Source organism: Podarcis cretensis, assembly GCF_951804945.1.
Source record: "Podarcis cretensis genome assembly, chromosome: 2".
Taxonomy (NCBI): Eukaryota; Metazoa; Chordata; class Lepidosauria; order Squamata; family Lacertidae; genus Podarcis; species Podarcis cretensis.
In genome coordinates this window covers 34,358,117-34,382,102 of record NC_137171.1, presented here as the reverse complement: position 1 = coordinate 34,382,102, position 23,986 = coordinate 34,358,117, and the positions used below count along the sequence as shown (strand labels likewise).

The 23,986-nt window shown below is 42.9% G+C and overlaps 1 protein-coding gene and 1 long non-coding RNA gene across 3 annotated transcripts in view; one reads left to right on the top strand and one right to left on the bottom strand.

Moving 5' to 3' along the window:
* Positions 1 to 20,744, top strand: part of HID1 (HID1 domain containing) — a 44,346-nt gene extending 23,602 nt beyond the window's left edge. Inside the window, exons 7-20 of one of the 2 annotated variants that reach the window (XR_013836300.1) lie at positions 1,318 to 1,540; positions 3,510 to 3,566; positions 3,679 to 3,819; positions 4,651 to 4,741; positions 6,562 to 6,713; positions 7,132 to 7,210; positions 9,149 to 9,313; positions 9,941 to 10,168; positions 10,803 to 10,936; positions 14,236 to 14,316; positions 15,396 to 15,487; positions 17,449 to 17,607; positions 18,571 to 20,012; positions 20,224 to 20,744. Coding sequence is in view for 1 of the 2 variants with exons in the window: in XM_079967393.1 (XP_079823519.1) it covers positions 1,318 to 1,540; positions 3,510 to 3,566; positions 3,679 to 3,819; positions 4,651 to 4,741; positions 6,562 to 6,713; positions 7,132 to 7,210; positions 9,149 to 9,313; positions 9,941 to 10,168; positions 10,803 to 10,936; positions 14,236 to 14,316; positions 15,396 to 15,487; positions 17,449 to 17,607; positions 18,571 to 18,634 (1,666 nt within the window). In the remaining variant the exon portion in view is untranslated. Of the gene's footprint in view, positions 1 to 1,317; positions 1,541 to 3,509; positions 3,567 to 3,678; positions 3,820 to 4,650; positions 4,742 to 6,561; positions 6,714 to 7,131; positions 7,211 to 9,148; positions 9,314 to 9,940; positions 10,169 to 10,802; positions 10,937 to 14,235; positions 14,317 to 15,395; positions 15,488 to 17,448; positions 17,608 to 18,570 lie in introns of both variants that reach the window. The other variant, XM_079967393.1, reaches the window with a different exon arrangement.
* A 779-nt stretch (positions 20,745 to 21,523) lies between these two features.
* Positions 21,524 to 23,810, bottom strand: LOC307211162. The gene is made up of 2 exons (XR_013836314.1): positions 23,335 to 23,810; positions 21,524 to 22,341 (listed from the first exon to the last, which is right to left on the bottom strand). It is a non-coding gene; the product is annotated as an uncharacterized lncRNA (long non-coding RNA).
* Between the last annotated feature and the right edge of the window lie 176 nt (positions 23,811 to 23,986).

Sequence of the window (23,986 nt, the reverse complement as noted above, 5' to 3'; positions counted from 1 at the left end):
ATCTGCCTTACGGATGTCCACACTTGCCTAGCCTTATTTACAACTCACACGTGTTGCCCAAATAGGTGATATATTCTACGCCGCATACTGGAAGTTGAAGTTCACTGTACTGTACTCCAATTTCTGAAGTACAAGAAAGGTAGACAGGGTGGACTTTCTATATTGGTTTCCAATTGTGGCTTCAAATATTCTGACCACTGTATGTTGTTGGTTATACCTGGATTGCAATCCTTGATTCCTGGTGAATGCCTGCCCTCTGGTGTTCATCTCTTGCAGTCTTCTGCCTTTCAAAAGGCTTAAGCGCCTTCATTGGTCTAGAATATGACTGGATTTATCCAACCAGCACTCCTGAGCTGAGTGGTATTGCTTTCCTTTTGCTACATCAGTTGATGTGATAAAATCAGTTGCTGGCAGCTTTTTTCATGCCTGCCTTTGCAGATGATTCAAAATGGTTTTTTATTCTTAGCACTGTGGTGGAGCAAGCTCCAGTGACAGTGCTATTTCTGTCCCCATGTAATGGAAGGGAGCAAGTGCCAAGTGTGTAAGTAAGCCTTGTGCCACTTAAAAAAAGACTTAATCATGCACACAAAGCAGTGTTGGAGAGGAAGAGTGCTTAGCCTCAGAGAATTAAAACAAAAGGCAGCCCTTCGTTGTCTATGAAAGAGGTAGTTTTGTTGATGTCCACTTCTTTCCCCACTGCCCTTAAAAAAAGAGAGAGCAATAAGAGCATTTCACTGCCTGTTACCATGGCAGGAGGAACATCTCTGTAAAGCAGGAAAACAAATAAACTCCTTTATGCTCATAAAATTGCATGGTATATGAGTGGGTGCTGTTTTTTTATTGTCTGTTGTAAATTGCTTTGGGAAAATGTTTTGTTAAAGGGATAGGGTATGTTTTAATTGCATATTGCTAGTGATGCCACAAGCACTTTGCCCAACTATTTTATACAGTAGAAGATTTGTATAACAGCAGCACTTAAGTAGCGATGAAATATATATTTTTTATTACAGCTGTATGGGTTATAATGGTTCAATTCAAGTTTATGTTGACACAGTTATGGAATAATGCTTCATTTATCTAGATGGCTAGGAAGAATAATCTAAAAATATCAGATGCCTCAGAATAAGTGTCTCTCTCCCCCCCCCCTTTCACTAATCCATACTGTCCCTGAGGCATACAGGTTTCTACCCTTTCACATAGAAGTGAATCAGTGCTAACAGAATGCACACCTTATAGAAAGTATGGCTGCCTTTGGAAAGCTTTGAAGAGTTTTTCATCCCCAGTGCAACTTCTTGAGCATGTTGGATCCTCTTTTAGGCATGCGCTTCCACTGTTCACTTCCCTCTTGAATATCGTCTGTGCTTATGATCCAGTGGGCTATGGGATCCCATATAACCACCTGCTCTTCTCGGACTATCGTGAACCCCTGGTGGAGCAGGCTGCCCAAGTCTTGATAGTCACCCTGGACTATGATACTTCCACCAGCTCCAGCCCCACAGTAGATGGAACTACCACTGGAACAGTCATGGATGATGCTGATGTGAGTTGCTCCCAAGTTTAGCTGTGTTTCTTGTACTGAGGGGAGGATGGCTTCCCGTTCTAGAGAAGTTTGTGGGTACACAGTCATTTATTTTATTTATAAAATTAATACACCTCAAAGAGTAACTCTCCTGCTAGAATTTTTGTGTTTCTGTGTTCTGCATTTTCTGTATGTGTCTGTCATGAGACCAGTCTCAAAAATTGCCCAGACTCACACAAGAGTCTTTTTGGTCAGGCTGAAGGTCCTGAAACTGCCAGATGTTGCATACACACACCCCTTCAGGAACCTCTGTGAAGGAAAAGTCATTTTTTGGTGGGGAGAGACAGTTTTGTTGCAGATAAGGAGCATGGGGGAGAGAATTTGCATGCAACATGTAGTTTGGGTTTTGGGAGAAGATCAGATGGTGTCTTTGACCAAACAGGTAAATGGATTTGTCCCTATCAAAAAGCCCAATAAATTCAAAAAGGGAAGATCAAAAACTAATATGTATGTATCATAAATTCATCACAATGTGAAATGTAGTGGGATGACTGACTTCTACTGAAGTTTGAGTACTCTGCCCTCTCTCAATAGTGCATACTTCAGTATAGTGCTGTTTTCTAGAGTCCAGCTGGTTTTTGAAAACCTCTTTTCAAGCTGTCTTTTGCTAAGAGACAATTGTAGTAATCATGGTAAATCTGAGACATGAACTCCCCATCATCCTAAGCGCTTAGTGGTGCGTTTGTTTCTCCTTAATACTGAAATAACTTCTTCTGAATCCCTGACCTGTATTAATGTGCATACTAACTAGCTCATTTCAGGGCATTCCACACACTGCGGTTGTAGCTCACGTGATTGTTTTGGTTTCACTCTGCTTTTCTTCCTGTCCGCATACTGGGAAGGTATCCCATGCTCGCTCTCAAAATGAGCAGAGATGAAAGGAGCACTCTAGCCCTTCCTTTTCTTGCTCAGGTGAAGGAGCTAACTGGTCTTTATTGGAGGGGAAGGTCATCTGTGTACTGAAACACTCCTTTTGAGCCAAACTGATGCTCAGTCTTCAAATCTTAGAATGCTTTCAGCTGTCTGTCCCTACATACTTTGTACTAAGAATGCTCTGAAAAGTATTACAGTTCATACTGTTCTGTGAGGCAAACTGCATGTTACCCAGAGATGTAAATACTGAAGCCCCAATGTCATAGAATCATAGAACTGTAGAGTTGGAAGGGACCCTGAGGATCATCTAGTCCAACCCCTGCAATGCAGGAATAGTCAGCTGGTCCATACAGGGATCGAACCTGCAACCTTGGTGTTATCAGCACCATGGTCTAACCAGTGTTGAAGAAAAACAGCTTTGGAGGTGGGGAGAGGGCTTATGTCTTTCCCTTTACCCCTTTACAGCCATTTTTTTCAAACCAAATCACACACCCTTCATTGTTCCTCCCCTGTGCGGCCCTGAAATTGTTGGGTGCTAGCAGAGGTAATTCATTTTATAGGATAATTACCACAAGCCTTCTAACTTTGCAGAGCTTTCTGCTCCAAGCAGAAATCTTTGTGTGACAATTAAAACCTTGCATGCTATCAATAGTACTATTGGGAACCACTTCCTATTTTTGTGTGCAAGTCAATTTTTAGAGTTAATAGCATTCCTTATATAATAAGCAAAGTAAGTAGCCTAGTCTAGTCTAGATGTTAAGATGCTAGTCTGGATGCTAAGTATTGACTTTGGTCAGCAGCACTGCTGTACGTTGCATCCTCAAAATGGAAGGTGTATCACTTGGCTTGCTGCTAAATTCTATGAATAGAAGCACTTTTATACCAAATCCTGTTCTGTGTATTACTGATCCCTAACTGAGTGAATTTGTCAAATATTAGAATTTTCTGACAATTTGGTGAAAATGTCAGTTGCCAGAGAATGTAAATAACTTTTTGTATGCCCTTAATTGCCAGTGCAAATGCTGAGAAGTGCTATCTCAACTTCCTTTTAATGCAGCCTCCAGGACCAGACAATCTGTTTGTCAATTACCTGTCCAGGATACACAGAGAAGAGGTATTGTGCCATATTCTTCTTTTGACTACTTACTGGGCTAGCCTTGAGCCCATTTACATTATCTTTGTTGACAGGACTTGTTTATTCCATTTACATTATCTTTTTTTGGCAGGATTTTCAATTCATTCTGAAAGGAGTGGCCCGTCTACTCTCCAACCCACTGGTCCAAACCTACCTGCCAAACTCTACCAAGAAGATTCAGTTCCATCAGGAGCTCCTGGTTCTCTTCTGGAAACTCTGTGATTTCAACAAGGTGCACATCTGTCGGGTCTGTCAAAGAATCAAGAGGGGGAGAGATCTGTGCCTGCTGAAAGCAAGCAAGGCAATAAGGGAATCTTAGTGATAGCGACTAGGGATGTGTGTGTTACCTAGTTGGCAGTTCTCCTCTTTCCCCTGACCTCCTTCCCCCTTGGCTGGTTTAGCACTGAAAGATGCCGGAATGGGGAATCATTGAAGGGAAAATATACTGATTAGTATCGTTCTTTCATTAATTGGTGACTGTGTGGGACATTATAACCCTTGCTGATACTGCTAGTTGCTTGCATGTGGTTGGACTTGCAGAGATCAGCATAGGCATCAACCCAATCCTTATGTGAGCTTCAGGTTCCAGGCATGCTGAATCAGCACACCTGACACTTGAGAAGCCTCCAACAGAAAGCAGCCTATAAGGGGGGAAATAGGAAATTATAGTGCCAGCTGTTTGCTGATTTCCTCACATAATAAACTATTTGCAGAGCATGCTTTTCATTATTCAATCAAGACATTTAACATGAAAATAAATGTGGGATTATCAGTGCAAATCCTGCCATGTCTTTTTAGAAGAGAGACTCATTGAGTTAGTAGGACTCTCTCCTTAACCTTTTTGTGCTGCAATGCAGTCCGCAGAAAGCAGAGTTCTAAAACACAAAACCACTGACAAACTAGCCAGCACTTCTGAACTTGTTGGTTCGTATACTGTCCCTCCTCTCTGACGCATCTTCATAGGAAGCATCAGCTTCTTTCTGTTGGGCCACTGGGCTGTGGCTGGACCTGTAGAGTAGATAAACTGTGTGAAGGAGTTCAAGTCTTTATCTTTCCCTTTCAGAAATTTCTCTTCTTTGTGCTGAAGAGTAGCGATGTCCTAGATATCCTGGTGCCAATTCTCTTCTTCCTGAATGATGCCAGAGCAGATCAGTGTAAGTTTGGTCTTGTCTTTTTCTCAAAACTCAGGTTGATAAGGCTTGCTTCTGCATTCATTGTGATTGCTTGTGCAGTCACAGATACTGGAAATAACTTCATGGGTGTAGCTGTAGTCGGGTCCAATTCAGCTGAAGTGGTTGTGCCTAGAGAGTATGTGAGGCTGAAAAATGCTGTATTTCAATACAGCCCCCCACCACCCCATCAGCTTTGACCCAATTTGAAAATATAAGCTACAGGAAGACATCCATACCCACTGTCTGCCCACTAGTGTGTACGCAGCATGAGAAACCAGAATTATCAGTTTACAGTCATATAGCCATAGGCCATCATGAGCAGCCTTCCCCACTAATCTTAGTGTTCCTGTACTGCTCAGCTGGTAGCTCAAATTTGGAAGATTCAAAAGAATGGCTGGAAAAGCACAGGTCAGTGTGTTACCATTAGAATATGCGAGAAGCTGGTTTGGTGTCTACCGTTCACAGCATCCAGAAGCCAAACATAATTTAATCAAATGATGCCCACGTTAATTTTCCTTGGCTCTTAGGTCATCAGCCTAGATGCAGATTCCAGATGCAGAGGCAAGAGAGCTGCGTTAGGGCCACGCCAGTTTAGACATGGGCAGACATGTCTGTTATTTTCATGTGTAAAGCACGGGGGGGGGGGGGGGTTCAGGGCTTCTTTTTGTTTTCCTTAACATGACAAGGCATTCACAGATGAATGGAGCTTAGCCATCTCTCATCCAACCTCACTACATTGTTTTCAAGTATGTTTCTCTTCAGCTCTGCTTAGTGCCATATTGGAGCTGGGCTGGGAAAGAACCACTGCAGGCAGTGGAGGACTGTGAGGTAAGGCAGGATAGGGTTTAGCTCTTCACAGGCATTTGGTGTTTTTTTGTGTGCAAACAGGGTGTCCACCCACTCCCTGCTTTAAATGTGTAGATATGTGTGGCTTCCCTGTCATATCTGGTTTGGGCCTCCCTCTCCTTTTTTTCCAGTGCCCTTCTTGGAGTACATTCACAGGTCAATGTACATTGGAGTACATTCACAAAATCAGCAGTCACACATTGCCCCATGCCTTATACTGAGTAAAATCATCAGCAGTCCATCTAGCTCAGCACTGCCTGCAGTGACTGGGAGCAGCTTTCCAGGATTTCAGATAAGGGTTTCTCCCTGCCCTACCTGGAGATGCTGGGGATTAAAACTGCATGCACCGCAGATGCTCTACCACTGAGCTGTGGCCCTTTCCCCGTTAAACTGCTTGGGTGTTGGGATACTGCTGGGAAGACAGGGGCATCAGGCAGGCATCAAGCAGGCCCCCAGCTGGCTCCAGCCACCGGCCGGCAGCCGGTGTTCCTTGGAACAGCATCAAACAGTGACATGAGCCTCAGATACGTTTAGAGACCTGGGCACACTCTGTCAGCAGAGTTTGTAAAACATCACACAGCAGATGAGGCGGACAGAGAAATGTGCCAGCATATTTACAGCATTTATTCAACATAGTTCAGGAACAAAGGAAAACATGTCTGCATCCCTTCGTCTCTGGCAAAACAGCAGTATAGCAAAAGCAACATACAACGGAAGTTCCCAGCAGACTGTGCTGGACATAAACAGGCATATGATATACAACAGTCATGCCTGACCCTTTTAAGGTGGAATGGAACTATATCCTAACAGTGAAATGGGTCTGTTTTGATCATGCGTTTCTTTAGGACCATTGCGCTGAACAGTAGCAGAGTTGCTGTGCGGAAGATTCTTCTACAAAATTATTTGCGCTATCTCCGTTAGTTGATTGAACATCAACACTCTTCTTCTTTTTACAGCACGAGTTGGGCTTATGCATATCGGTGTCTTCATCCTACTGCTGCTGAGTGGAGAGAGAAATTTTGGGGTTCGGCTGAACAAGCCGTACTCCGTTCGAGTACCAATGGATATCCCTGTATTTACAGGGACACATGCGGATCTCCTGATCATTGTGAGTGTCGCAGTTACCAGCCGTGCCCGTTGCTCATCCACACTTCCGTTTTCCCAAGGAAACCCACAGTTTAATGCTGAATTAGAACAAACAGCAATTGGGTTTTCCATGGATTGTCGTCTATTCCAATTTAGCACTAAAGAGCCTGGTTTTCTGGGGGAAAGCAGCAGGGAAAACAGACCACCACTCAGAATCATCCCTAGAAAACACAGGATGAATGGAAGTGTATATGAGCCCCGTGTCTTGCTAATCAGAAATATTGTATTTTAGGATGAATGGGCAGGAATTTTGTGAACTGCTTCATGGTTGACTTACAGAATTTCACATGCTACATTTGCTCTTCAGTGGTGGCAACAGCCAGCACAGGAGTAACATGATAATTCTGTCTGTACCTGTTCATTGCCATTCTGTGTTCCAGGTGTTTCATAAGATCATCACCAGTGGGCACCAGAGGCTGCAGCCCCTCTTTGACTGCCTCCTTACTATCATTGTGAATGGTAAGCTGCCAGAGTGAACTGTATTGAAACACTTAGGTATGGAGATTTATGTTTAAATCAACAACCTCCCCACAAAAGAAAACTTTGGTAGTATAATAGTCCAGCAGCGTTTCTCTTGACATCTGAAGGAACAGACAGCTGCTGGTATCCTGCAAAACAGATTGTTGGGTTTTGGCATGTGGTAGAGCTAACCTTCCCTTACCTCTTCTGTGTCCCCTTAAATCAGCTTCATGGCGAGAGAAGAGGGAGGGGAAGTTATGTTGTGCAGCCAAAAGAGCTTGCGCTAGTGGAACTGTTTAGTTGGATGCCACCCAATATATGCAGATGTTATTTCTGGAAATCTTCATTCTAGTTCCTTAAACTCAGACCATTGTGAGTGCAACAGTTGGGAAATGTTCATTGAGTTATTTTGTGCATTTTCCTGACTCTCGTTCGAGACACATCCTAGTTTGTGTCAATCTGTACAATAAGCATTGAAGGAATTTTATGTGGAGCTGAGGAAATGGCGCAATACCGTCTCCACTGCAGTAGATGGCATTGGCTTCCTTCGCTAACAATATGCAGTGGCTTAGAATCAAGATTTATTTCATATTAAAGGAAACCTGTAGCATTTTTTGGAGCTGCCTTTTCATAATTGACTTAATTTTTCTTTACTAGCTCTTGTATCCTGTTACAGGATTTTGTTCCAAATATATTAACCATTTTAACAAATTTTAAAAACGCAATAAGAGTGTCTTAAAGGCTAAAGTAGTGTCTGATCAGATTTCCTTTATTTTACAAGGCCCCATATGGTGCATGTATCTCCTAATTCTGAAGGTAACAGCTATGGAACCCTGTGTAACGAGGCACTACAGTTTGCCTTTCCCTTTATGGAACATACATAAAACCCCTAAACTGTCAGCATCGCCCTTGAGCCAGTACCACCAACTGGACTCATGCACTTCAGCCCCGACTGGGCTAGGCGAGCTGGGTAGCACTTCGAGAGACCACCTTCTGCACAGGAACAGGTCAAAGTGCTGTGGACTCACAGCTTAGAGTTGTGAGCACCGGATTCACTTCCACAAGAAGACAGTCGTCGCACAGCAGAGTATAGCAGAGTATAGCAGAGTATAAACGACTCGGAGAGCAGCTCTGTAGAATATCTTCTTTATTCTATCTACAACTATTATACAACTATATACAGAGCTAAATGAGGTCTAAGCATAAATGAATGCTGAATCGCACTGAGTGCCTGCAGCTGCTCTTAGCAGCAACCTTATCTATACACACGATCTCTAACACTCAGTCTTTCTCTCCGACACACTGACTTACTGACTGACTGACTGACTCTTTGATGTGGTGCTGGAGCAGAATAAGTAGAGAGCAGAACACCGCCCCTCCTCTCTGGAAAATCACCAGACTCATCAGGAGATTCTTGGATATGGGAGGGGTGAAATCTCCTCATAAACTAGTTTTCAAGATTTGAGGCAAACTTCAACAAAGTTTCCTGCTTCACCTTTTCCTAGAATTAGATGTAAACTTCTTTATTTTTATTTAAGGTTTTACATTACTAGTTCACAAAAGACTGAGTGAACTAGTAAATAGGTGCCTTCCCAAAATTCACCCCTACTATGAAGCCTTTGGTTTAATCCTCATCCCCTGCAGTAATTTAGGATGTATAATAGCATTTGTTCACATCCATCCTTTGCTGTCTTTACCTGCCCCATGTACCTTCCCCACTGTTAAAATTTAGATTCTTTCTTTCTTTCTTTCTTTCTTTCTTTCTTTCTTTCCTTCCTTCCTTCCTTCCTTCCTTCCTTCCTTCTCTCTCTTTCTCTCTCTCTCTCTCTCTCTCTCTCTCTCTCTGTGTGTGTGTGTGTTAAAGTGCCATGTATGCTGAAGATAAGCAATCATAAAGGGAATTACTGTCACCCTAATTTTCTTTTCCCCTTCTTCCAGTATCTCCGTACTTGAAGTCTCTTTCCATGGTAGCTGCTAACAAACTGCTGCACTTGTTGGAAGCTTTTTCAACCACCTGGTTCCTCTTCTCCTCAGTCCAGAACCACCACCTTGTCTTCTTTTTGCTGGAAGTTTTCAATAATATCATTCAATATCAGTTTGATGGTGAGTAGCTGCTAAACAATAAGCCAGCCCAATACCCCTTTCTGATGACATGCCAAGAATGAAGATAATGTATTACTCTAAGTATAGTCATAATAAAAAGTGTTGTCGCTCCCCCCCAATGGCAACTAGACATTCTGTTTTGGACCCACAACCCAGGTCCCAGAAGTCATTTGGCTTCCATCTTTTCTATCCCAGTTTCTAACACTGCTTTTGATCCATGTCACTATAGCTTCCATTTTATGCACTGGTCACTAAGGCTATGAGCAGTGACTAGGCCAAAGTCTCAGTAAGTTGGTAGCCAAGCAAGAAAGCAAATTCAAGTCCAGATCCTGCATTCTGCTCACTAGGCTCCCACTTCCTTCTGCTCTGTTATTGATCTTAAGTAATTTCTTAGCATTGCCAATCGGGTACTCTGTAAACAACTCAAGAACTGTGCTTTTGCTTTGTTGACTAATTTTTTCCCCTAGCGGTAAGATAGGAGAAGGTAAGGAAAGGTTTTCTTGATACAGGACTGTAAGTAGCGTACAGCCTCCCAGGCTTATTTGTAGGTCTTTTTCACTCCTCACTCCCTGCAAATAAAATTACTTAATCATGTTTTTTCTCCCTTTTGCTGCTGTGATTTCCTAGGCAATTCCAACTTGGTCTATGCCATCATCCGCAAGCGAAATGTGTTCCATCAGCTGGCCAATCTGCCTACTGACTTGCAGTCCATCCAAAGAGCTTTGCAGCGCAAAAAGAAAGCTCCCGAACCTATATCTCGCACCAACTCTCAGGACGGAATGTCCATGGAAGGATCTCGACCCGCTGCACCTGCTGAGCCCGGGACGCTAAAGGCCAGCTTGGTAGCAACTCCAGGTCAGTCTAACCTTTATTGTTGTATAGTTGCTTAAATAAAGTGCAAGTTCAATTCAAGGTGATGAATTGGATCAATCTTTGATATCTTTCCTGATGATGAAGATTATTTAGGGAAAGAACTTAAGCTCCATGTTATGAAATGGCTTTGTCAGCCAGGATATTGCCATAGAACCCTCATTTGAACCAGGCTGTTTTGTAGCTACCCACAAACGACCAAATGTTCATGTCTTGGTTTCCTAGTCCCTAAGCTTAATTCAATTACCGGGGAACTTGCCTACCTCCCCCATGATAGTTCTCCTTTTTCTAGAATGAGGTGCTTTCTGCTCTTGAAAAAGTGGTGGGAAATTATCTAACAAGATTTATATAACATTAAAATTGCCGATAAAACCAGAAGTTAGCCTTAAAATTTTCAAAACAAAACCCGCAGTTAAAAAAATATACATTATAAAATATGATTGTGTGTTAAAACAAATCTCAAATTTACACGTCTTGATATGTCGGTTTAAACATAAGCAAGAAGAATGTGCTTAACAGAGAGGCAAATACTGGGAGTTGCATCATTTGGTCTAAGTTATATTGTTGACATCCTCCGAGCCTTGCTTGGTTTCCTCTTAATGCTGTCTTCCAAATTCAGGTATTGACAAGCTCACCGAGAAAGCCCAGGTGTCTGAAGATGGGACGATGCGCTCCCTGGAGCCAGAGTCTGCGCAGTCTGCAGCACAAGGCAGCCCTCCTGGCGTTATCAGTGATACAGAATCTTGGAGTGGGGTACGGCTACATGTTGCTCTTGTGCTTGGACACATTCTGATTATTATTGTCTAAACTTGCATAGCTAGTACTTGTAATATAGGTACTGAATAACAGTATCTAGGGTAGGAGTTCTCAAACTACACTGGTACCTCGGGTTAACAACTTAATTCGTTCTGGAGGTCCATTCTTAACCTGAAACTGTTCTTAACCTGAAGCACCACTTTAGCCAATGGGGTCTCCTGCTGCCGCCGCGCCACTGAAGCACGATTTCTGTTCTCATCCTGAAGCAAAGTTCTTAACCCGAGGTACTATTTCTGGGTTAACGGAGTCTGTAACCTGAAGCATCTGTAAACCGAAGCGTTTGTAAACTGAGGTACCACTGTATGGTCCTACAACCATTAGCTTCATTCAGATGGTGTGTCTACAGATTTGTGGTTGAAGAGGAGAGACTACACATCCATCTTCTTAAACATTCTTAATGATATTTAATGGTATTGTTGTTGCACCTATTATTTCTAATATTGTATTTTATTGTACAAGAAAAAGCGGTGGACACTCATTTGTGGAGTTTTTAAAGCAGAGGTTGGATGGCCATTGGACATGGATGATCTAGTTGAGATGCCTGCATTGCAGAGGATTTTAATAGATGACCCTTGGGGGTAGCTTCCAACTCTACCATTCTATGATTGCATTATAATTTGAATTCCATAGAATTAAAATTTTAATACCGCTTATAAGAAATAAAAGAAACAATGAAAACACCATTAAGGAAACCATACAGATCCAGCATAACACATTACAATTTCTACAGCAGGCAGAAAAATCATTAAGTGGTCCATTGAGTCTCTCAGCTATTTTCAAGTGGTCTGGGGGGTGGGATGGAGAGTTTGGGATCCACTGATGTAGTGCTATCCTTGATGCAGTTCAAGGACACTGTTGCCCTTGGCATTAAATCCACTAAAGCACATTTGGTAAAGTCCGTGTGTGTGTGTGTGTGTGTGTGTGTGTGTGTGTGTGTAGAAAATGAGGAGATCCAAAATGGGTTTCTTACATATTGCAGTTAGGAGTCTGCCTTTTTCTCATCTACAGAGAAGTTGGTGGCATTTCAGATCCATACTTTAAACCTGAGTAATTCTTTTATCAGCATGACAAATCTAGCAAGTATCTCCGTTTGACACATTGCTGTGTCGATTGAATAGAATTATGCTGCAATAATCTCTTAAAATGTCAGTTTTGTGGACATTTGCTGATGACAGGGTTACGGTTCTCATGCTCTGGGGATGGGGGAGGGCATGAACAGGGGCCCCAAACAGGTATTTTCATGGATTGATTTGTGGAAACTTTATTGGGGGTGTCCAGGAGTCCACATACCATAAAGTTAATGTGCCTGTAAATAATGCTGGATTGTGTTATCACTTTATGGCGACAATAAATAAATCCTGGAGGCAAAAAAGATAGAGACCCAGATCATCTTGTACCTTGTTTGCTTCCAGATAAGCAGCATTACACTTCTGTTGGTTTAGAGCTCAGCATAGTGTTTCCAGAGATGAATGGTATCAGTGAGGAGTTTTTGCAACTGCCCACTTAGACGTACCTGGAAGTGGATGCTACACTACAGCTTTGTCCTGCAGAGGTGCTTTTATTGGGGCTTAAGTGTAGAGTGTAGAGTGGTCCAGCACAAAGGCCCTACGACCACACAGGAAATGATATGAGCTGATGGTCTCCCATTTGGTTCAGTATAGTCAGTGAATGGGATGCAGGTGGCACTGTGGGTTAAACCACAGAGCCTAGGACTTGCCAATCAAAAGGTCGGCAGTTCGAATCCCCGTGACGGGGTGAGCTCCCGTTGCTCGGTCCCTGCTCCTGCCAGCCTAGCAGTTTGAAAGCATGCCAAAGTGCAGGTAGATAAATAGGTACTGCTCCGGCGGGAAGGTAAACGGCGTTTCCGTGCGCTGCTCTGGTTCGCCAGAAGCAGCTTAGTCATGCTGGCCACATGATCCGGAAGCTGTATGCCGGCTCCCTCGGCCAATAAGGCTTGATGAGCACTGCAACCCCAGAGTCGGTCACGACTGGACCTAATGGTCAGGCGTCCCTTTACCTTTACCTATAGTCAGTGAATATCCATGATGTATGTTAAGACACAGCTGCTAGATTTCTTGACCTTAGAGGTGAAGAATACAAGCCCCTGGTCAAGAGAGGTAGGGGCTGAATGCATCCACAATCCCACTGCCCACACCATCTATTTTTTTAAAAAATAATTTTTATTAACCGGCCAATCAAATCAAATTAAATCACATCACATAAATTCCGAATTACAAAGCCGAATTTTAAATTTTGTTGGGGGGACCCATATTTCAAGATCCGAAGGGGGGTTCTGATCATCTTCTTGCTACTGCAGATCCTGAGCCAGCCCTGCTACTGTTATAGAAACGGGCCCAATCCAGGCCTCTTCTCAGCGCCAATCTGTGAGCTGGCACAGCACCCCCACTTTCTGCCTTAGATGGTGTGGGCAGTGGGGGGGGGCACTAGGGGGCGCATCGGAAGATGGCTGACAATAACATCTCTCCGACCCACACGAGGTAATTTGGAGGCTATGATGGGAGTAATTAGCCTCCCTCTCCCCCTACCCACGTGCCCCATGCCCTGTTTCTAGAATTTCTGCTGGCTTCCGCTTGTAACAATACCACCAGCAATAGATTCTGCACTCAGTTTGGGGGAGCACACTGGGGCATGTCTTGCTGGTTGAGCTCATCCTCTGGCGGAGGCCAGCAGATGTTTGCAGGCCTGGGTGGAGGGCCCTCTCTACCTCTTCCAAACCCTTTTCAGCACAGCAAATCAGGGGCATAGATTGCTATGCCCATCTGGAATGGTTAACATCAAACGTGAAAAACTGCAGTAAAAAAATGAAAAGGAATATGTTGGGGAAATTTGCATTTGCTCCCCACCCCCCAGTCTTTCTCATGTACAGTGGTACCTCGGGGTAAGAACTTAATTCGTTCTGGAGGTCCGTTCTTAACCTGAAACTGTTCTTAACCTGAAGCACCACTTTAGCTAATGGGGCCTCCTGCTGCCACTGCGCTGCTGCTGCACGATTTCTGTTCTCATCCTGAAGCAAAGTTCTTAATCCCAGGTACTACTTCTGGGTTAGTGGAGTCTGTAACCTGAAGCGTATGTAACCCGAGGTACCACTGTACTGCACTTACTTTTTATGCTTTATCCTCCCACTTGACCGGCATCTAAGTAATATTTGCATTAGTCAGGCAGCAGTGTGGTGCAGATAAGTTGGTGAGCGATACGGTTGTGTCCCTTTTTCTTAGGAATCATTGCAGCCCCGGCGAGATCGACGGCGTCAGTCCAGTGCATCCTCAGTTGGGCAGTGGAATCCAACTCCTGAATGGGTGAGAGGAGCCTGTGCTCCGTGATTCCTTTTCCTCGCACTCTCTATTGATTCAGCAGGAGCTGAACCGGGGCTGCTCCTAGTCAGTTAAAATAAACAGGCGGTGATTAAGTAAAATGCTATGTGCATTAGAGCAGATGCCCACCCTGAGCCCTTTTTACAGCAAGCATGATGCAATCGGGGAGGGGGGGGGAATGTGTGCTTGTTCCAAAGTGATGAAGCAGCATTCTCCTGCCACCTGGACCTGAGCAGAGAGGCACTGCAAAGAACAGCAAGCAGGTGCCACACTTTTCATCCCTCATTAGGGATCACTATAGTTTCTGATCCTGCTCCATTGCTCCCTTCATTGCTTAATGAAGCAGGAATTATAATGAACTTTGAGCACTACATGCGATAAAAAGCTTTTAATATCAAAATTATTAATAGTTAAAGCAGTCTTTCTTAGCTTTTAAGTCTATGTGATTCTTTCTGTCTGTGGAAGGGTGGGTTGCTGTGTGTTCATTCTAAATGACAAGAGGATTTATCCCTGGGGTGGCCTGTGGCTTTCTCTGTCTCTGTAGGGACAGAGTACAGTGGTACCTTGGTTCTCGAACTCAGTCCGTTCTGGAAGTCCATTCGACTTCCAAAACATTTGAAAACCAAGGCACAGCTTCTGATTAGCCCCGGAAACAATACCAACAACAGAAACAGAAGTTTAGCTTCCGAAAAACGTTCGCAAACCGCAACACTTACTTCTGGGTTTGCAGCGTTCAGGAGTCAATTTGTTTGTCAACTAAGCTGTTTGGGAACCAAGGTACCACTGTACTCTTCTTTCAGAAACCTACAGTGTTCAGAGCTTGTGTGGTTATGTTTGAAGACTTAATTCTCTTCTAGAAAATAATTAATATTAGCATTCACAGAACCCCTGCCTATGTTCTTGTGGCTTAGAGAGGGGGACTTGGAAGTTCCTTTTGTAGGTTCATACTCTAATGTTCCTACTGTTCCTGTTAAGGACAACCTAGTTTGATGTATTCTACATGAATATGTTCATCTGTATGCTCTTCAAAATCACTGATTTTATCTTCTACTCCTTTTCTTTAGGTAGTATCTTGGAAGTCGAAGCTTCCCCTACAGACAATCATGCGGCTTTTACAGGTCTTGGTCCCCCAGGTAGAGAAGATTTGCATTGACAAGTAAGTGTCTATGGTCCCTTGAATATTTGGGGGCAGAAGGCAGAAGGGAGTTGTAAAGTGATATGAATTATAAAGAAGTCATTACTGTGATGATCAGGACATGCCCTCTGCTCACTTTTCTATAGGAGTTTGGGTAATATCAAATTTGGCAACAATTACCCAAAGTACACGCAGTCCCAAACATCAGAAAGAGGTCTATCTTTATTGACTCAATGTATGGGGCTCTGCACTTGTGCAGAGCCCAGCTTTGAGGCAATCCAAGAGATATATTACAAGTTTGCATATGCAAACCTTCCCCTCAAGAGTTTTTTGTTGTTGTTTACCTAATGCATGGCGGGAACATCTTCTTGCTAAATTCTTTTAACTGTGGTAATACAATAAATTTCATTTGTTCATCACCTTATGCAGGTCTTAACACGAATTGCAGTGAGAGGTACAGTTCAAATACAAACTTTCCATTAAAAAAAATACTCGCACAACAACAAACTCTAAAAGTAATCATACACTATGGTTCAGATGATAATAAGAAATCCTATACCCACAATAACATAAGCATGGTCACCATTAAAATTAGCCAGCAGCAACTCAAGGATGTTCTCTGAAGATCTCTGAAACTGATCTTCTCCTTGAATAGAGAGCATGATTTTCCCACCTCTGTATATCTTCTTTAGTGCAAAGTTTGAGAAAGAGTACGGACCCCACACTTGCATTTTCTTAGGGCCTTTTGATTCTATACCCCAATGAATTGCTTGAGGGGGTGGTTTAAGAAGTGCAGAGCATTATGGGGCTGGCTCCCTACAGCTGCAGGACCTGATGGTTAACTGGTTTCTCTAAGAAAGGCAATAAATTGCAGCATGATAACGATTTCAGATAACACTTTACACAGGAGCAGTTTTGAACTCTTATTATCGTACTGATAACATACATCGTTGAAACTATGGACTCAGCTAGATTGGTAAAGAAAAGTGTCTTATATGCGTTGTATATGCAATATAACATTGTGCAGTCCCATGGCAGTCCCGTTTTTCTCTACCAGTTTTCCCTGTTTAAATTAATAACACTTTAAACTGAAACACGTCTTTGGTGTGTCTAGATTCAGCCTGAATCAGGCTGTATAATCTGTAATGTTACTGTGCAATTTTTCTTATTCAAAGAGATAATATCCTATCAACAAATGTTGAGTTAGTAAACATAAGCATTATGGTCCTAATCAATTTTTGTAATAAGCAAGTCTCCTTCACCTCATTAACAATCAGAAAAAAGATAGCTGTAAATGTGTGGGTAAAACTCTTTGGTGTTCTTTGTCCTGACTGAAGATATTTACAGTATTAGCAAAGTTGACATTCTTCACTGGACCAAAACTGCATGTCACGTTAGAGCTCTTTGTTTTGCAGCTCCCAATTTGTAAAATGAGCCACGGGGTCCAGTTTTAGACTGGAACTGCAATGGGTGTGGGTGGAGTGGGCCCCCATTCATATCACCCTCATACCTGAATGGCTGTTAGTTGTGGAGAGGGAACTTGTTCACTTAATTTTTTTTAGCCCACAAGTAGAACTTCCTGTTGGCAACATCTCTTCCAAAGGAGCAGTCTAGATCACAACTGTAGGAAGGATTGTACCTTCACCTCCTGTGCCTGACCTCAGCTGGAAATGTGTGGCTGCTTTTACAAAAAAATACATTGCCTTGGACCTCCAGATGCAGAACTCCAAAGTTGTATGTAATTTAGCCCCTTAGTGTATTGTAAAATCAAGCTTGGACCAATACACTAGTGTCATTTTGAAGGAAATAACTGGACACTTCAATATGTTCTGCAGGGAATTCCTGGCAGTTTTAGAGAATTTCTAATGCTCTTTCATCTTGCCCTTGTCTGTGGAATTTGAGTGCACAGCAATAAAAGGAAACTCTGTGGGTCACGTTTATTCTTCTGCAGCATCCATTTAAGTGTTCTCTCTTTTTTCCAGGGGCCTCACAGATGAGTCTGAGATTCTGAAGTTCTTGCAGCATGGCACATTGGTGGGGCTGCTTCCTGTTCCTCATCCCATCCTCATCCGCAAATACCAGGCTAACTGTGGCACTGCTATGTGGTTCCGCACTTACATGTGGGGAGTTATTTATTTGAGGTAAATCGGCCCTAAACAACCCAAATTCATTTTTCTTCACCGATAGCATGTTGCTGATGACTGGCCTGCCTTGTTTTCAGTTAAGTGGTTGGTACTAAAGGCTGCCTTCATACCCATGAGGTGGAGTTATGCTGTGAATTTTAAATTTTGCACAAAGTAATGGATGCCAAGCCTGTCATGAGCCATGTTGTTAGGTTCTGTACAGAGAATGACATTTCATTTTCAGTAAGATCACTTTGAAGTGTAATCAGGGTTTTATCGGCATCTGAGAATAACGTATATTTAGTATTGAACTGGGCTTAGAATTTGAAAACAAAACAGCAATTCAAAATGATGATTAGATATTGGAAATAAAAAGGGAGAACAATTATTCATCAAATGCATTAAATATAGTATGGAGAGCATGGGGTTAAGATACAGGAAAGTAAATTTAAGAGAAAATCCATAATGGGACATGTTACCTTGGGGAGATGGGAAAAAATCCTCTTCACAATAAGTATCTATTCAGCCCTAGGCATCTACAGTATTCAAATTTTGGTTCTGAACCTTTAAGAAATGCTGCCATTTCATTTTTTGGATCCCAGTATGTTTCCAAGCACAATTCAAAGTGTTGGTGCTGACTTTTAAAGCCCCAAACGGCCTCGGTCCAGTATACCTGAAGGAGTGTCTCCACCCCCATCGTTCTGCCTGGACACTGAGGTCCAGCGCCGAGGGCCTTATGGCGGTTCCCTCGCTGCGAGAAGCCAAGTTACAGGGAACCAGGCAAAGGGCCTTCTCGGTAGTGGCACCTGCCCTGTGGAAGAAATAGTTGACTGAGCATCACAAACAGTGTGGCCCTTAGCAACTTGTGTCTGCTGACCTCATGCGTTTGCAAATCTGTTAAAGTTTTGTGAACGTTGTAACTATCCTAGATGGGAAAACACCGGGATTTGCCTAATAAAACAAACTTCTGTTTCTCTTCAGGAATGTGGATCCCCCTATCTGGTATGACACGGATGTAAAGCTGTTTGAAATTCAGCGAGTCTAAGGAACGGGGAAGAGAGGGAGGAACTTGCCCCTGTTGAGAGGGGAACACTGGAAACAAGGATCTTGCTGTGCGCTTCTTCATCACAGCTCTTCCTTCATTTCACTGCCTGCTGAGTGATCCAAAGGACAATCACCTCCATTTACTGACCTGCCACTTTCAAGCTGAAGACCCACACCCCTCTAAAAATCTTCCCTAACCCCCAGCTCCAAGGGAACTTTGATGGAAGAATGTGCAAGGAAAGCTTTGGGTGGTTGCACTGAAAACCAACCCGTATATCACCATGCTGTTCTTCTGCTTCTCGATGGGGTTCTGAACCTGACTAGCTAGAGAAGCGATCTTTTCATTCCCTGGTCAGATTCAGCCTTTCAATTTAAAATATGCTGAATGTAAAGAGTTATATAAAACTGGACCAATGAAGGAAGTGCTACCGCAGAAGGTAGCTCTGTGGTTCCCCCCCCCTCCCAAAGAATGTATCCTACCACCACTTTTATGTTGCCCACCTTGCTGGTGTTTTGCTTTATTGTAACTACCCAGGGTGGAGTAGTAGCTTTTACTAGGTGGCTGTGGGGTTCTATTTATTTAAGTCACTTCAGGTGTTAATCTTCTGGGTCTGGTTGTTTCTTTCCTGTCACTGAAAATGTGCTTAACTACTTTGTACTGGTGCTGTAATGAAGCATCCACATTCCTCTTCCCTCGTCCTTCCTCCCTTTGAATGGTGGGTGTATGTCTAAGATGCATCACACTGTGTTTGTTGCAGGAATTGTTTCTGGGAAAGCTGTTCTGACGTGGGACATGTGGCGAGAGGGTGGGAGGGGGTGGGCCCATGCTCTTTTTCAGGGATTTAGAGAATCGTTTTGTTGTGTTTAATGATAACTGTAGGCAGTAAGACTGCTAGAATGAAGTTTAATTATTTAAGAAGCTGCGCCATGTGGCTTCTGTTCTGGGTTGCTTAAGCTAGATTTATAGATTCAAAGTTAGCGGGGGGAAATGGGAATTTCTCCCTAGCAGAATTCATGAGGGACTGGCAAAGGCTGGTTGATAGACCACATGCCTTTGGAATGTGTCTCTGAGGAATCAACATGAATTTGAAAAGTGTTCTTACAGAGGAATGTGAGTTTTCTATTTTCGGAATTGGAGATTTATGCTTAGACCTGGGTTAGCTAACATGAGTTTAATTAGTTTTGTATCTTACGATGCAAGCCAACATCCCCTTGCAAATATGGTCATGGAATGACAAGTCCATTTCTGGCTGATCAGTCTAAGATTCTTCAGACTTCCCAGAAGGCTCTCAAAGGGTCCAGGGGCCACCACCAGTTTGGAATCACAGTTTTTGTTCACTATGGGTAGTTCTTGCTCACTTATAGGAAATGAGAGATGTGTCATCACCTCTCTGCCAGCTTTCACCTGACCCTTAACTGGAAGTTCTGCAATTAGGAGGCCATATTGCTGGGTTGTTTGTTTTTTTACTTATGGATTGCTTTTCTCAAACTTCCAGGTTGTTAAAGATTTGAAACTGATGTCATAGAAATGAATGGCTACATCTGCAGAATATAGTACCAATATGGTTTGATTATTTTGCTCAAGAACAGAACGTATATTTTAGGTTATCCTAAACAGGATAGGTTAGGGGAGGCTATCTTGGACAGAATTGGCAAATTCTAGGTTTTATCTGGAGCTTATTCTAAATATTTAGAAGATGAAAATAGATGAAGAATTTAAAGGACAAATATCCTTTATCTCACTCCTTTCTCATTGGCAAAACTAATCTATTCATCTCACCTTCCACCTCCACTGGCAGACTGAAGTTCATACTTTCCCTGGAATGTCTTTGATTTCTCAAATGTGATTTGGTAGTGCTCTGGCAAGGGTCTGGCTGAGTGTATCACACTGTACCAGACACTGATCTGTCCCATTCCCTTTCACACAGAGAAGCTTTTGTGAGCACCCCATCTTTTTATTTTGTGTCAATGTGGTTTGTTCCTTGTGAGTTTATCTTGACTTTTGCATTTGTTGGTGTTGCAGGTCTGCTCTTTGTTCCATGAAAAATCAGAGTTGCACTGTAAACTATTTGCTTTACATATAGAGATAAAATTATCTTAAAACACCGCAATGGGCTTTCCTCTGTGTCTGTATCTCCAGAAGGTTTATGAGCTTGTTCGGTACTGTTTGATTTATGATGATCTGGCGTCCTTTGCAACATGTAACTTTCCATTAAAGGCATGGCTGCACAGGAGTTCCCGATTCAACACAACTGCTAAACTGGAAGCAGCACCTGGAGAGAAATGTCATAGATAAGTTCAGAGCATTTGCACAGTTCCTTGCATCGATTAACAGAAAGCCATAGGGTGAATGTAGGCTCCAACTGGGTGCCATATTTATTCAAGGATTTTTAAACTGCTTCTCAACAAATGTTTCTGAAGCAGCGTTCAACAGAAATATATTTTAAAAATTCATAAGCAACGAAATATACACAACTGTTTTTTAAAGCATATCTTTAAAATGTCAAACTGCAAAATTCTGTGTAATGTAATCCAGTATGAAATGGCTGGGTCATTTTGACTTTCTTAAAAAGATAAGAAATGTCTTAAAAAGATAAGTGTTCAGTAGCTGCTAAAAGTAAAGATGCTAAGCACGCATCTGTTCAGTGGGAGGCTGATTACTTAGAGCTACAGCCACAACACTAAAGACCTGCTTCCCAAGTTGAGCTCAAATGTACTTCTGGGATATTCAGAACTCTTAACAACACCCCATCAGAGGAATGCAATGGCTGAGCAAGGATATACGTGGCAAGATGTCCTTCAGGTAACCTGGCCCCAGGTTGCATAGGGCTTTAAACATTGAAAGCAAACTCTTGAACTGAGCCCTGTAGCATTTTGGCAGTCAGTGCAGTTCTCTTAGCGGAGGTGCTATATGCTGTTGGGAAGATGTTGCAGTTCACAGCCTGGTTGCTGCATTCTGCACTAGCTGCAGCTTTCTGGGAATCCCCCACGTGCAGTACGTTGCAGACATCCAGTCTTGAGGTCCCTAACTCCAGTGGCCACTATGGTCTTACCAGATGAAGCTGGTAAAAGGCACTCCTAGCAACCGAGGCTACCTGTGCCTTCCGTGACAAAGAGGGATCCAGGAGCATGGTAGGACTCCATTCTTGTTCATTCAGAAGGGAGTGAAGCCCCATCTAGAGCAGGTAACTCTCCTGTTTCTTGGATGCAGGAGCCACTCACCCACAAGGCCTCCGTCTCGACAGGGTTTAAATGTAGCTTAGGGGTCCTCACCCATCCATTCCTCCATGCCTGCAACGAGCTTATGGGTTTGTCAAATTAGGGTGTGCAGAAGAAGTCCATCTGCAGAGCAATATGGGAAACCAAAAGCATTGAACATGAACATGTTCTGATAGGACTGTGGGAATTTGAATGGGATGTTTAAAATCCTGACCAGCTTATGCAATGGATCTGTTTGAACTTAACTGTCGTAGGACAAGCCCAGCTCCCCGTGTGTATACTCCAGTCCAGGCAGCCTCCCTTGCACATACTGTACAGAGTTCTTTGTTGCAAGATCTATAACCCTTTCCCTAATTGTTCATTTAAAAAGAGGACTAACCTTCAGTAAGCTCCTTTGATGGGATCCTGTGCTTTTGCCCATGAGGATTAGGGTAATAATTAACTTTTAAGAGTGCTAATTTATCCAGCTTTTATTTCTTCTGACAGTTCCTGTTGACATAAGGCTGGGTAAAATTAACAGAGATGCAAAGTCCAAAAGCGTAAGACCTTTTGCCCTATAAGTCCAAGTGAAATAGTCTCCACACTGTTGGACAGGCATGGGAACCTAAGACCTGTGCATACTGTTTTTGCCTCTCATAACTCTTTATTATTATTATTATTATTATTATTATTAAAAAGGACGTCAAGCCCATACCTTGACCAAGAAATTGCTTGAGAGTGATTTATTTTGCAAGAGAGTAATAAAACGAGATGTTTACAGTTCCATCTATTAGCCTTCGGCAACAAGAAGGATTTAGATAGTGCTAAAAGATGAATTGATTGCAACGCCAGGAGCAGCTTTTAATCCTTTATATAATGGATCACCAGGCTGAGCCAAGACCTATTATAATTTAGTGGCAGCTTTTCATTGTGTTCTACTGGCTTTTCTGTGTCCTGAACATGGGTGAAATACAGATTGCACATGCAATAAACTTTGAACATTTAGCTAACCATGTTACGGTAACTGCTTAATGATGTGGCTTTTCAAGGTTCGCCACAGTGCCATCACAATTGCTACAGATCGAATGCAATGTCTTCAAAACTATACATCACATCTCTTAAAATCTATCTGTTCCCAGTTCAGTATTACTAGATAAATCATGGAAACAGAATTAGACTATTGGCCCATGCTAACTTAAAAAACGTGTGATTGCATTCTGAACACTTTATACTCCTTGTCTTATTCCATCATGTCCTGGGGACGTCCTCTAAACAAGGCTTTCTAGTGGGAATGGGACAACTATTGAGGCTATGTGAGTATCCTGAGGGTCCTTTGTCCCTTCCCACACCCCCTAAAGTCCTATAAATTGTTGTAAACCCCTGACAATAAAAGTTTAACAGCCCAGTGTCAGCAGAGATCAAAACTCAAATCATTCGCTCAAATACATTGCAGTTTGTTAACTCTTTAGATGTGGATGGGTGTTAACATGAGTATTCGCTTACCGTGTCCTTTTCAAAATGCCTCTGGCAACCCGCTTCTCAGTCTCTGAAGGCTGGTTCTTGCACCCCAAAGGATTGACATATTCATGGAAGGTGACGGTTTTGCCCAAGGGATTGTTGGGCCCAGCTCAGTTCCCACATCTTCCAAGTCTTGTGTTTCTCATTAATGGTTGTTTAGCATAATTGTAGGGATGCGGGTGGCACTGTGGGTTAAACCACAGAGCCTAGGACTTGCCAATCAGAAGTTTGGTGGTTCGAATCCCCGCGACGGGTTGAGCTCCTGTTGCTCGGTCCCTGCTCCTGCCAACCTAGCAGTTCGAAAGCACGTCAAAGTGCAAGTAGATACATAGGTACCGCTTTGGCGGGAAGGTAAATGGTGTTTACGTGCGCTGCTCTGGTTTGCCAGAAGCGGCTTAGTCATGCTGGCCACATGACCCAGAAGCTGTACACCGGCTCCCTCAGCCAATAAACCGAGATGAGCACCGGTCACGACTTGACCTTGTGGTCGGGGGTCCCTTTACCTTACTAGCATAATTGTAATTAGAGGTTATAATGTACACAGAATGTGTCAGTTCTATAATAATCTGTTATGGGATGTGCATTCTTCCATGACATAGTAGGCTATGTACCAAGAAGGTTAAATTTACTTTGATTC